This window comes from Megachile rotundata, chromosome 9, assembly GCF_050947335.1.
Source record: "Megachile rotundata isolate GNS110a chromosome 9, iyMegRotu1, whole genome shotgun sequence".
NCBI lineage: Eukaryota > Metazoa > Arthropoda > Insecta > Hymenoptera > Megachilidae > Megachile > Megachile rotundata.
In genome coordinates this window covers 9,347,740-9,362,605 of record NC_134991.1, presented here as the reverse complement: position 1 = coordinate 9,362,605, position 14,866 = coordinate 9,347,740, and the positions used below count along the sequence as shown (strand labels likewise).

The 14,866-nt window shown below is 31.0% G+C and overlaps 1 protein-coding gene across 6 annotated transcripts in view; it reads left to right on the top strand.

Moving 5' to 3' along the window:
- Positions 1 to 14,866, top strand: part of Schip1 (Schwannomin interacting protein 1) — a 64,136-nt gene that overhangs the window by 24,367 nt on the left and 24,903 nt on the right. For all 6 annotated transcript variants that reach the window (XM_076535690.1, XM_012292590.2, XM_012292589.2 and 3 more), the window contains 2 exons: positions 1,423 to 1,942; positions 4,876 to 4,973. In XM_076535690.1, coding sequence (XP_076391805.1) covers positions 1,423 to 1,942; positions 4,876 to 4,973 — 618 coding nt within the window. The remainder of the gene's footprint in view (positions 1 to 1,422; positions 1,943 to 4,875; positions 4,974 to 14,866) is intronic.

The window sequence follows — 14,866 nt, the reverse complement described above, 5'->3', positions numbered from 1 at the left end:
TACCAAACTTCTAAATATCGAATTTTAAATATTGTCAAATCTCCAAATTTCTTACTTTTCAAGTATCCAAATCTTCAAATTCCTCCACTCAAGATTTGTATAATAAATTCCAAAATATGCAGATTTCAAAATTGTTAAATCTCTACATTTTAAAATCACTAGAAAATCCTTAAGGTTCAATAAGTGAAAAGCCTTCTCCTCGATTATCATATTTTTTCTAGAGAAATCAGATTTGCTCTTGACTGTACCTACGTGTGGAAGTTAATCGCAAATTTCCTGAATCTTTGTCACGATCTCAAGTCTACTTTGTGACATTAAATAGCAGTTACCGTAAATACAGGTTGTCCTCGATTCTCTAACAACGAACCAAAGTTGGAAAATCTTTTCATGTACATATACCAGAAATTTACCATACGAGTAATAATTAAATTAATATTAAAATTAATGGGAAATTAAGTCTATTGTAGAATTTTATTCCATGAAATTTTAAAATTAATTGAAATTTTAGCTGAAATCGAAATTCAAGAATTTTATTCAACTTTAATTGAAATCGATATCAGTTATTTTGTTCTTAGAAATATTTAACTTTTAATGCAAAAATTAAACCATTTGCAAGTTTGTTATGATTTTAGTGATGTCGGACTACTCGACCTTGCTTACTCATTAGAGTATTTTTAGATAACCTTCAAATGAAGTCACAAAATAACCGATATTATCTACATTTATTGGTGACGTCACCTATTAGCAACAACTGTACTTTATAAATTCGAGTACGGTTAAAAATTCGAACATTTCGAATATTCAAATACTCTGACAAAATTAAATATTTATAGTATTCAAACTATTCGATGTATTACAATTTCAAAATCAAGTTTCAACCAGATTCAAATAATCCAATCTGCTTACATATTATTTTTAGAGGTTCTTTAACTCTTTGAGGTTAGGTATGTTAGAACCTGTCCTACCTTTTGCTTATCCTTTTATGCTTGATTGTATTTTACAAAGTTGACGATATTTTTGTATTGAATAACTGAAATTAATGTCTTCTTCATTTGTTTATATTAAAAAGAAATTCGGTAAAACTTACACTTTTATTTTCGTTACAATCATGTACCTCAGAGTCAAAATCACAAAATGACCGGTATCCATTTCGATCGATGACGCCATTTTTTATCGAAAACCACACTACATAACCTCAAATACGGCTTTGTCGAAATATGTAAAATATCCAAATATTAAAATGAGATTTTAACATGTGAAGTATCCAAATATCAAAATGAAATTTTAATATGTGAAGTATCCAAATCTTAAAATGAAATTTTACCGACATTCAAATATTCGATGATATTATGCGACAAACCCAACACGATAAGATAATAAACCACGTATGGATATGATCTAACATGCATCCTGTTTTTTCAGACGGAGGATATCGTGGTGGAGCACATCGACCTGATCCGCGAGGCAAAGGAATTGCCTCACCAGGCCCGTTCCAAAATAGGCAACCGTCAGACGATCACGTCGAACGGCTCGGCCGACGACGACTCGGAAAGCAACACCGACACGGACAGTTACCCCGAAGAGCAACCCACCTACACGAAGCTCGAGGAGATCGATCTGTTATCGAGCATCGGCCGGGACATCGGGGTCGATCTCGAGAAATACGTGCAACCGGTACCCGACGTGGTCGCCATGGAGGCAATGGACCCTGTTCACGCGTCCTCGCGATCCTCCCTGAACATGATGAAAGACAACATCGAGGATACGAACAAATTGTTGGATCGTGATCTCCCGGAGGCATCTAGCGCCGATACCAGGAAGAAAGAGAAGATGGCGAGGAACCAAGCGAAAAGGAGACAGCAACAACAACAACAGCAGCTTAGATCCTCGAATGCCCACAGACGTCCTGATAAGAGGAGAGCTGATGTGGATAATGGACCAGGTATCTTTCCTGTTTTAGCTTTTTATTGATGGAAATTTTAATTAAATGTAGAAGCTACCACAGCATATACGTAATTTTAAGCAATGTTATTGCATTCGATGTTGTGAATAGTATATTAGGCAACGTAGAATTATTATGTATTAAATAATATATTATTATGTGTTGAATAATATATTATTATTGATGACATAACGAATGTAGGTAACGTCCGTTTGTCTCTGTCTGCCATGAAAGAACACATGTTTTATTTTTGGAAGAAAACACTTTATATCTTTGCAAAGTTAATACTATTTTGAAACTACCAATTTTTTATTTGTTCGAGTTTTTGAGTTTTGTCAAACATAAGTACACAATTTTGATTAATGAAGCTAGCAAAAATTTGTAATTACAGTTTTTTGAGCTCTGGAGTATTTTATCCTGAAATATTGCACATTTGCAATGTTCAAACGATAACATATAATTTTATATACAAAGTGTAATTTATACAATATAATGTGAATGACGTTCGTGTAAGAAAATGTAGAAAGTTAAATTTCCGTATAAAACAAGAGTTGTCCTTCTATTAAATACAAATGTTTCTAATAGTAATTAAGAACAGTCGCTTTAATGGAATTCTCAGTATTTGTTTACATTTGAAACTTATAATTACAACATCCGATTTTATACAAACTCGTTGAAAGAAACTTGGAAGTTTCTACATTTCTTATGTCTTAACCAACGGGAACGACTGTATTTAATTCACTATTGCATAACAGTAGTGAAATTTTACGATAGAACTCGAAAAACAATACAGCACGTGGGTATACATGTTTAAGTATGTACACAGTGACTGAGATACGCATAATCTCACAGTCAAACTTACTGCTGTTTTTATGTATGTTATATACATATGTGCACATTGGCGTATGTAGAGCGCAGGATGTGGGAAATTATTGAAATTAGTTGGACATTTTGAGAGTGAGAATTTAGGAAGTTGAAAATTCGCAGGGATCAAAGTTTGAAGATTTTAAGATTTGAGAATTTTTGCCAAGTTAGAAATTTGAATATTTGTAAATTGTAGAATTTGCAAATTTGGGAGATTAAATATTTGTAAATATGGAAATTTGGGGGTTTTGGAATGTGAGAATTTGGAAATTTTGGTTTGGGTAATTTTGGAAGCTAAGAGTATGGAAATTTGGAAATTCAGAGAATTCAAGATTTGAGAATTTTAGAAATTTAAAAATTTGATAATTATGGAATTTTGGAATTTGGGAATTTGGGAATTTGGGAATTTGGGAATTTGAGAATTTGAGAATTTGAGAATTGGAGAATTGGAGAATTGGAGAATTGGAGAATTGGAGAATTGGAGAATTGGAGATTTGGAGAATTGGAGAATTGGAGAATTGGAGAATTGCAGAATTGGAGAATTGGAGAATTGGAGAATTGGAGAATTGGAGAATTGGAGAATTGGAGAATTGGAGAATTGGAGAATTTGGAAATTTGGAAATTTGGAAATTTGGAAATTTGGAAATTTGGAAATTTGGAAATTTGAAAATTTGGAAATTTGGAAAATTATTAATTTCTTAATTTATTACTTAAAACATTTAAAAATTTGAAAGCTCAGGAATTTGGAAATTCATGAAACTTCAATATAAAAAAATCAAATAATTTTCAATATTAAATTTAAGAATTTGAAAATCTAGAAATTAATAGAACCAATAACCTAAAATTCAGATATCTTAAAATTTGAAAATTTAAAAGATTTTAATTTGAAAACTCGTAGATTTAAAAACTTAAAAGTGTAGGAACTACGCCAATGTGCACAGGAAACTCGAACGATTAGCGTAATCTCTATAACAATAAAACTACCATGTGTATCTATCACAAGTTCTTTCGCTATGGTTATGCATTTGCGCTTCTTCGTTCACTATGTTCTCTCATGGCATAGTCACGGCTCTAGATTTCACATTTCAAGAGAATCTTGACTGTAACCTGAATAGAAGACGATAATCAAACAATTTAACTGACAAAAGCATTCATGGAACTTGAGAAATCATCTTCCTCTTTTCGCAAGATTCATTCCAGTTTCTTCTATTTTTGTTGCAAGCATTACAGATTACGTGTGCAATCATGTTTCCTCTAGTTGTGAATCATCGGTTTCTTTCATTTATATCACAACTTTCTCTTGTATTAAATTAATACCAAGAATGTGAAAATAAATTAAAAAGTTTGTGTTGATTTTTGTCCAATTTTCCTTTTTTTATCAAATGATCATACAATTATATACATTAATTTTTGAAATTTTTGCAATATCAAAAGACAAATTTTCAACATCAAGAGACAAATGTTAATGTCAAATAAATTCAATTACAAAATTATGTTCTGTATAATTATATTGCACTATATATTTGTAATTTATAATTATATTGTATTATGTATAGTAAAATTATTTGATCTTAAATGAAAGTATATGAAGATCTTGAGAGCCACTTGACATTATAATAATTTATAAGCGAATCATTCAAATCTATTATTAAAAGGACGTCTATAAAAATGGAACTTTGATTGTTAAAAAGTTCTTTGACTGATGATTCAATGTTAAAATGCTAGATTGTTAAAATTAAAATTAAAAGTGATACTTAGAACGTTAAAAAGTTCTTTAACTGAAGATTGAACGTTAAAAAGCTAGATTGTTAAAATTGAAACTAAAAGTGATACTTAGAATGTTAAAAAGTCTTTAAAAAAAGACTTAAACTTATGTCAAGACTTTAACTTAATATTGAAAATTAGAGTGCTAGATAGTTAAAATTTAATTTAAAAGTAAAACTGAAGTGCTGTATAGGTTAATTCCTTCTTCTATAATACAAAAAATTGAACCTTCGCATTTCTCAAATTTCTATCTGTTATCTGTTAAATACTCCCATTTACATAATTCCTTCTGTTCTCAATTAAAGGTGGTTTCGACGTATACAACATCGAAACAGCGATGCCGAAGATCGACCTGGACGCAATAGAATCTCATTTGAGAGCTGCTCGTGAAGAAGAGCGACGGGTAAGTGGATGTTGTTTACCGATAATTGCATAATATCGTGGCTGAGAATATTTTCGCAAGCTGTATCGGAGAAACCTGTACGAATAATTTCTTTTCGCCTTGTCGAACACGTTGCAAAAGAACATTTATTGAAAGGGGGACCCATTTTCTCATTTTGCTCGTTGGCAACCTTTCACTTCGACGCACACGCGATAATTGCGTGCTTTGTTTACCCAGCAGTGTACGATATTTGCATGGAAATGCAAATGGAGGCTTGAGGACGCTGCACTCGTGGGTGTACAACGTATAATTTGAATTACAATGTTTGTTGACGGTGCAATAACTTTTTATGCAACTGTCATATTAATTTTAATAAATAATTCAACTGAAATGTTTTTCATTTTTGAAATTTCAAAAATAATACACTGACTTGATTCTCTAATTAAAATTTGACAATTGATTCTATTTAAAAGAACACAAAATAATTGTATGTAAAACATTTAAAAAGGTTATAATTTTGTTTTTGACAATTATTAAGTTCAATTTTTATAAAGTAATTAAAAGTAGATAATGTTACACCATTGTCTATTTCAACAGATAACCACACAAATTTATATGTAATGAAGTTTTCATGAACTAAATAATTAAATAAAAATATGAACGAATATGAACATTTAGTTTACACTAAAAATGTTTCATTGGTACCAAAACCTAAATTTTTATGAAAACATGTATGTACTTAACTGAGTTCATCAGTGTGATATCAAAATGATGTCTACTTTACAGTAGTTCAATTTTTAATAAAAAAAACAAGTCTAAATCTACAAAATTGACCATGAAATTGTTTATTAGTGATCACATCAATTAGAAACAGAATTAACTACGTGTAAGGTTGCAATGCAACTAATTTATAAGTCGCCTAATCCTGCATGCGTACACATTGCAGACTGTTAATTAAGAAAATAAATATCAGTCGTAGAAATTTATTATCCTACAAAGTAGCATTATATTTTTCTGCCTAATTTGCATTGAGCTTGAATTTAAATATAAATTGCAGCAATAATTTTCAGGTTTAATACCCCTGCGTGTAAATACAAAAGTCTAAAAAGTTCAAACTTAAATGCTCGATATTATCATTCCGGTTTAATCTCGCAAAAAGAGGATGAATATTGCCCTGGATAAATATTATTATTACACGCACATCAGAAAATTGTAAAAACATGAATACGGAAAGGAAGAACTAGAAGCATAATTGTAATGTTCGAGGGGAATAATTATCGAATAGGAAATAAGGAAAAGTAATTTTACATTGACCTGGTCGAAGTTCTCAGGGATAAACGCGTAAGATAAAACTGAATGGACACTCACGCGACCAGGTTGAATCGTTTTCGTTGAAGGTCGAGATATAATAGTAATCATTAATGTTACATGCCTGATAAACCCTGACTCCATTGCTTTAAATAAAACTGTAAAGGATGCGGTGGGCGTTTACGAAGATAGCAACGTCCATCGATCCGAGGTGATAAACGAAGCTGGAGAATACTAACTCAAATTTAATCAAATTTAACTTTTTCATGAAACAAAAAAGAACTCTGAGACAATTTCATATGCATGAAATTGTGAAAATTTTATGAGACCTGTTAACTGAATCATTCTTCAATCGGAGAACAATCAGATCTCTACGAAGCAATAAAAAATAATAAAGTAATAGAAAGCTATTTAAAATTACTACAAAATTCAATATTTGTTATTTACAAATCTTATATAGTTTTGAACAAAACTTCTTTATAAATAAATATTATAATAATTGCTTGAATGTACAGGATATTTACAAGTAAATTGTAAATGCATGATATATTTACAGTAAAAGTAGAAATTTAAGTATAGCAAACTATTCCAATTAGTGTACGAAGTAAATTCTGATTTCCTGAGAGAAAGAAAATTCCGCGTTGAATGCAATCTCCTTAACGTCGAATAAAAAGTTGAAAATCTCACATAAGTAAACCGGCGCGACCTGAAAATGGCAGAATATTCCAGTTAAATCCATAGAAGAGAATTTTTGATTTGCACAGCGCGTAATTTCGACGAGATGTTTCGCGCCAAGTGTTTTCTGGATTATTGACGCAGAAAATAAGGTCGAGAAGGTTTACGACCCCCTTTTGGGGTGCCGATAGCGAGAGTCTCATTAAATGCACAGACGATCTATATTTGCCAACGTGCTGTGTCCATTGTATGGAAATAGGGAACAGGAAACGGATGTCGACAGGAGGACGATCAATACGACCATCAGATAGAGCGTGACACATTTTGGTACTGAAGATTGGGATAGGATTTAATGACGACTGATAACAATGGCGGTTAAATGATGATAACTATGCAGAATAGTAATATTTTATTCAATATTCAAAGTTTGAATATTTCAAATTTCGATATTTCAAGATCTTTCAGGTTTTAGTGTTTCAAATTTCAGTATTTCAAGCTTCGATATTTCGAGTGTTTCAATACTTTGTTTCGATATTTCGAACTTCAATGTTTCGAATTTTGGTAGTTTTAGCTTTGATATTTCGAGTTTTTTGATACTTCGAGTTTCGATATTTTAAGTTTCAATATTTCAAGTTTCGATATTTCGAGTATCAATGTTTCGAACTTTGATAGTTTTAGCTTTGATATTTCGAGTTTTTTGATGTTTCTAGTTTCGATACTTCGAGTTTCGATACATCGATATTTCGAGTTTCGATATTTCGAGTTTCAATATTTCGAGTTTCAATATTTCGAGTTTCGATGTTTCGAGTTTTTCGATATTTCGAGTTTCAATGTTTCGAGTTTTTCAATATTTCGAGTTTCGAGCTTTGATATTTCCAGTTTTTTGATGCTTCTAGTTTCGATACATCGAATTTCGATATTTCGAGTTTCAATATTACGAGTTTCAATGTTTCGAGTTTTTCAATATTTTGAGTTTCAATGTTTCGAGCTTTGATAGTCTTAGCTTTGATATTTCGAGTTTTTTGATACTTCGAGTTTCGATATTTCAAGTTTCAATGTTTCAAACTTTGATATTTCGAGATTTCCAATATTTTGAGCTTATAGATGAAATGTTAACCCTTTGCGCTCGAGAGGCACCTCTCAGGTGCCATTTGATTTAATACAATAATTTGAAATAAGCATTATTTATTTAATTCTATAATAGTACTCATATGATACATAAATATAGTGAAATAGACAGTAATGGAAATTATTAATAGAGAAATAATAACCTCAAAAGAACTCATTTAAAATTTTAATTAATATTTTAAAATTGCTGTTTGCAAACAATAAAATTATCTTCGAGTACAAGGGGTAATAAAAGTCGTAAATTCAAACAAAAAATATTTTTTTCAAATTGTTGATTTTAAATCTAATACTCTAATACTTCATTACATTTAATATATATATTTAATTTAAATTAAATTAAATATTTAATATATATATTTAATATATTATATTTATTATATTTTCCTTGAATTTAAGCCACCAGACCCATTAACCAAAAAATTCATTTATGTAGAACAAAGAAGCGTTTAAAGAAATGTCTTTTGCATTTGTTTCTAACAAGGAATTAAATTGTAGATAGGTGAATTCCAAATTAACCGTACCGAACGATATAGGTTATTCATGATCCAGTTTTAAAAAAGTGCAACCAGCTCTGTAACATCTTGAGATAACGTATCACTGCACCTTAAAGAGCTGCAACAGCCGTGGGTCAAAAGACTCGCATGAGCAACCAAGCGAAACGTTTTACGTACAACTTATGAGAGATTCACCGGCTTCGGGTACAGCAATTCGAAAACGATTTTTCAAAGAAGTGTTTTGCAGATCGTTTTAAAAGGGCTATAATTACAGAACCGGAAAATATAGGTGCGCGTTCCGAGAATCTTTTCAGAACGTTACATACATAATGTTTCAAATGAAGCATTCAACCTGGTCGAGTTAGGTCGCTATATTTCAGATACATTGAAAGAAAATTTTAGAAATGGGGTTAAAAATCTGATAACAGTGGCGGGTAGTTGCAATGTTGCTTGAGATTCGTTAAAATAGTGAACAGGGAGAAATTAGGAACAGTTAATGATAATGATAATTGTAACTTGATTACATTACCCTTTTTGTATTAATTTGTTGATTGAGTAATTTCTATGTTAATTAGTCAATAATGATTTGCTCATTATGTGTTGATTAGTCATCTACAAGTGGCTTTCAATATTTGGTGAAGTAAAATTCCAATATTTGCAATTTAAAACTTTTTAAGGTACAGTGTTAAAATTTGTAGTTCTGATATGAAAATCGAAAACTTAATAATTAGCTTGAAATGAAGTATAATTTTAATTAGTAACAGAGCTCAATTTTAGTAGATTTATCAATTAAAAAAATATAATGCCTTCTGTAATTAATTTTGTCACTAACTTTGTTGCACTCTGTTGCAAATATACAATATAAAATTCTTGTACTTTGTTCAACATAAACAAACAATAAGTTCCTTCATTAAACAAGTGAATACACTGTCTTTCAAAATTACAACTTTTTAGTGTGCCTATTTGAAATCTTGTTAAGTTTGCAATATTGCATTTTTCAGAAAATTAATTTTTGTAATGAATAATATTTCATTTTTGTTGTTTCTTAATAATGTTACTTGTAAGAGTTTAAATGTCCATTCTATTCAAAATTGAAAGAAACATGTAACATGTAACAGTAAGAAAAGAATACCGATAGCAGTTAAATATTAATAAAAGTCAGATATTAATTATAACCCTTTGATTTCTTGATACGTATCTCAACTTTATCAACCTCTCAATGAATTAATAACCCGGTCGATCGACTTCCTGACGTATTGTCAACCGTTAATTATCCATCCAAACAATAAACTCTTTAGCTTTCGCTTCCTGGTCGATTAATAAACCAATAAACTATCATCTTCCGAATAACATCGAAACCATTCATGTCATTTCATTGTTTCTATATTAATTCTTAAAGAGTTGCAAACTTTCATAAATTTAAAAATTCGCAATTAGCAAAATTTAGTAATTTCAACCCTTTATGAAGGGTTTAAAAATTTAGAAATTTATGAATATAGGGATTTGAAAATTTACAAGTTCATAAATTAAAAAATTGTTAGAATCACAACACTTCAAATTTTACTATAAAAATCGAAAAAGGGATGTATTATTTAAACTACAATCTAAAAAGAAATTTCACACATTTCAAAAATGCATAATATTGATTTTATTAAATCAACGTTAAAATTAGGTTAAATTATTTTATTAAACTAAACTTCATTTACATATTTTGCAATTGTTTAATTCTGTAGAAGTTACAATACATCTTTCTGTCAAAGTTCAGTAGTACATTTTTAAAGATTTCCATTTTCAAACTATTCGTAACGAAATTAACTTTATTGATCTTATGAAAAAGCTACCAGAACGAACCTTGAAAATTTCTTAAAATTTGATCCTTGAAAAAATTGAAACATTCAAACGTTTCCATAAAAATTTAACAAAATATTAACGGTATTAAAAATTTCTAAATTTTTAATGCTATTAAAAATACACAATAGCATGTCTATTTACTAGAACCTCTTAAATTATTGTAATATCCTGACAAACTTCTTGAACGATATGCAAATGCACTCGAATCGGGAAGTGTTAAAGACCTCGGTACTCGAAGATCAACAGGTAGATAATTGTCAAGATCGACAAATTTCCTCGGCGCTATCGATAATCATGGACGTTCGCTCGTTAAACGAGTCAACCACTTTCACCGAAGTCTGTGAAAAGCTGGGACTAGAACAACCTCTGTAGACGGTTAATAGTTCCACCACCTCCTTCGAACAAACCTAACCGGAAGATCGGTTCGCCGCTCACTTGACTCGCTTTAAGCCAGTCTCGTGTTGTTCTCGTCTCGTGCGAGTCTCTTGGTGAAAACGCGAATATTCCCACTGCATTTCTGTGTTATTTCGATCCAGCAGCGAATCCGGTTACCAGACAACTTTTGACAGTGTACCACTTCGGTGCTTGTAAAATGAAGTGAAACGGATGTGAAGTTCGATAAGGATCCCTAATAATCATCGTGATCTTCGATCCATGATATTTATCCGTACTAATTACTGATCTAATCTTTAATAATGATTCTGAACTAGGATCAGTAATTGTGATGTAGGATATATAATGATAATTCTAATTTAGAATCCTTGATAATAACTCTGATTTAGGATTCATAATAATCTTGATCTGAAATCTGTAATAATTAATTATAGATCTTAATGCAATTTGTGATAATGATTTTAAAATAAGATCCACAATTATAATTCTGATCTAAGATTTTAGCAACCATTGTGATTTAGAATCCATAATAATATGTCTGATTTAAAATCCATAATAGTAATTCTGATTTAGGGTTCATAATAATAGTTCTAATTTGGAGTCCATAATAATCCAAAATGTAATTCATGATAATGATGATAAGTACAGAGAGCTGGAATCATTAATACGTTAAGTTTCTAATGAATGAAAATACTAATTATATCATTTTACTGTTCTTGCAAAATATACATAGCATACACGAAAAGTATTGTAGCTAAGAAGCTCCGTTACAGTAGGTCATTAAATATGAAGTTTGTCAGGTAGAAAGTAGATCTTCATTTTTTGAGAACACGTTTATTTTTGGATTCAGAATGCGTTCATATAGCCTGCACACTTTTGTTATTTGACTTTTTGTTTGTATGTTAATATGAATATGAATTTTAGACTTTTTCGTGGATGACTACTTTAAAGTAATTTAACACGATATTTAAATTTGGCGCCAAATGAGAATGCACATCAAAGTTTGGGTTTTGATATTTGTTCGTACTTAATGATCTAATATTTATCTATTGAGAAAGAAATGAATTAAAAACATGAAGGTTTGCAATGATATAGTAAATTAAACGTACAATAATGAAGTTGGACATAGACTGTGGAGGTTATGTACATTTAGGTGCAATATAGGTGTCTTGGATTATGCTTAAATGAATTTCTAAACTTTTAAGTTTTAAACTGTTACATTTTGGATTTTCCATTTTTGAAATTTTCAAATATTTTAAATTTGCAAATTTCCCCAAATTATTAAAATTCTGTCTATTAAATTTTTTAATTTCGAAATTTTCATATACTTCAATTTCGATATTCTTCGCCTCTTAAATTCGAAAACTTTGAATTAACCAAATTCTGCTTATATTCTCCATATATTTATAGGTTCCTAAATCTCAATATCCCTAAATCCTAATATCTTCAAGTTTCTATTTCCTCAAATCTCAAAGTCCCTTTTCAAGATCTCCAAATTCACATATTTCTAAAATCCCAAAATTCTAAAATTCCAAATCTCAAAGTTTCCAAATTCCTATGTTGCCAAATTTTTATATTCCCAAATCCCTAGTACCTCAAATTTCTATACTCTCATATTCCTACATGTCCAAATTCCAAAATATCCAAATCCCTAGTACCCCAAATTTCTATACTCCCATATTCCTACATGTCCAAATTCCAAAATGTCTAAATCCCAAAACATCCAAATCTCAAAATCCCCAACTCTCAAAGTTTCCAAATCCCTAGTACCCCAAATTTCTATACTTCTATATTTCTAAATGTCCAAATTTCAAAATGTCCAAATCCCAAAACATCCAAATCTCCAAATCTCCAAATTTCAAAATGTCCAAATCCCAAAACATCCAAATCTCGAAATCTCCAACCCTCAAAGTTTCCAAATTCCTATGTTTCCAAATCCCTAATACCCCAAATTTCTATCCTTCCATATTTCTAAATCTCCAAATTTCAAAATGTCCAAATCCCAAAACATCCAAATCTCAAAATCTCCAACCCTCAAAGTTTCCAAATTCCCAAATCTCCATATTTCTAAATCTTCAAATCCAATTTTAATTTCCTTGTAAAGTTTAAACCTTGAGAGAATTTTTTGTACACCACATGCCAGCTTCCTAAAGAGTAAAAGCAAAAAATCTTTTTTAAGCCTCCCTAATGAACACATGAGAGGATGCTCCACGAAGAGGTACAAAACGAACTTTTTTCTGTTTGGTGAACAATTGACATTTGTGGATCCTAACCTCACCTGCGATCCACGGCGATTCTATCCTCTTCCGGTTGCAAACCGCATCCATTATTTGCGAACAGACGTTTCGTCAGAGATTGCGGTTCACTTTATCAGGGTCAAAGGAGATATTGATATTCGCAGCACGATATCGTGAAGCTCGAATAACAACTTGAATAACCATACTCTTTAGTAATTTACTGTCTTCATAAGTGAAACTACAGATCTGAGTTTTCATTCATTGTGGAAGAATCGATTTTCTTTTATTACAATTTTTTAAGGTAATTTTAGTGAAATTGCGAATGTCGCACATTGGCGTTGCTAAGAATTTTTATTTGGGATTTGGTTAAATTTTCTAGTATTGTTACTCCTTTGTACTGCGAGGTATTTTTGCTGTTGTCAGACATCTTTAGTCTTTCTAGTTGAAAAGTTTGCTGAATTGTTTTAAGATTCTACTTCTCTATTATTACTTGCAATTATTGTATGTTCTAGTATGTTTATACATCATGTATAATATTATGGATTTGGTTAAATATATTTATTGCAAATTGTATTAAATTGAATAGTGAATAGTCACTTGAGTACAAAGAAGCTTGTGTTAAAACATAATCAATTTTTGTTTAACGATGGGTGATTACTTGTTTCATTTCATTCACCTTTATTTAATATTATAAGGTAATCTCTATGGAAATATGCAAATTTGGAAATTTGTAAATATGAAACTTCCTATATCCGAAAAATTAAAAACGTAAGAATCTGAAAATTTCAGACTATCGAATTTTAGGAATTTGTCTAATCATATTTGGAAAACGTCCTTGATCACTAGTTGCACCAATAGTACCATATATAAAAGCTCTTCAATAATTCTAATTAAAACTACAGAGTTCACGATCAAAATTACAGGAATCTGTAATCAAAGTCATCTTCCACAAGTCAATCATCGACCTTCTACTACATAAGCTCATTTTAAAAATTTCTGTAATTAATCCACACTTGCGCTCTATTCACAAATCATCTTCCAAATCATCTGCTTCTTTAATTAAAATAATACACGTGCGAATTCCCCAGCACGGGTTGAACGAACGAATTACGGTCCCACTCATAAACACCGGAAACCAAGAAGACTTCACCACTTCCCCCGTTATAATCAGCAGCTTGATAAACAATGAATACACCGAGACACCTGTTCTCGACTTAATTTACAAGACACAATAAGAAGCGTACAGAAAGAAGCCTCGTGTTACATGTGGTATTATATGGTAAACAAGAAGAAAGTGTACGTTTAAAAGCATGTGAACTTTTATTTCGATGCGTTGTACCGTGACGAAAAGGCAATTTGATAAAAACGTTTATCTCTTGATCACTTTCTTTTCTGAAACTGTGAGAAAGAATTGAGTGATTTGAAGCTCGTTAAAAGACTTCGCCATGCGTGAAGAGACATCTCATGTTCCCCTAAACGTGTCAACTTTTTCTTGTAAACGCTTCTTGAAGAGGAATTCTTCTTGAAGAAAAAGTGACTCTTCCTGTGACGAGAAGAGGTTGTGCAAGTGCAACGAAGGGAAAGTGTACGATGTTCTGAAACTGTGGACAAGGAATACTTACTAGGACTAAGAAGCAGAGGAACTAGAGCGAATCTTGGAAACATGGGCAGCAGTAATAAGACCAGGAAACATTATAAAAAGGATTCACGATTCGTGAAGGATCTTTACACGTTTACGTATGACGACTTTGATCTTGTAAGATTCGAATTTGGAATGGGTTTTGGACTTTTGGCGAACGATTGGCGACAGAGATTTTTTATAGCAGTA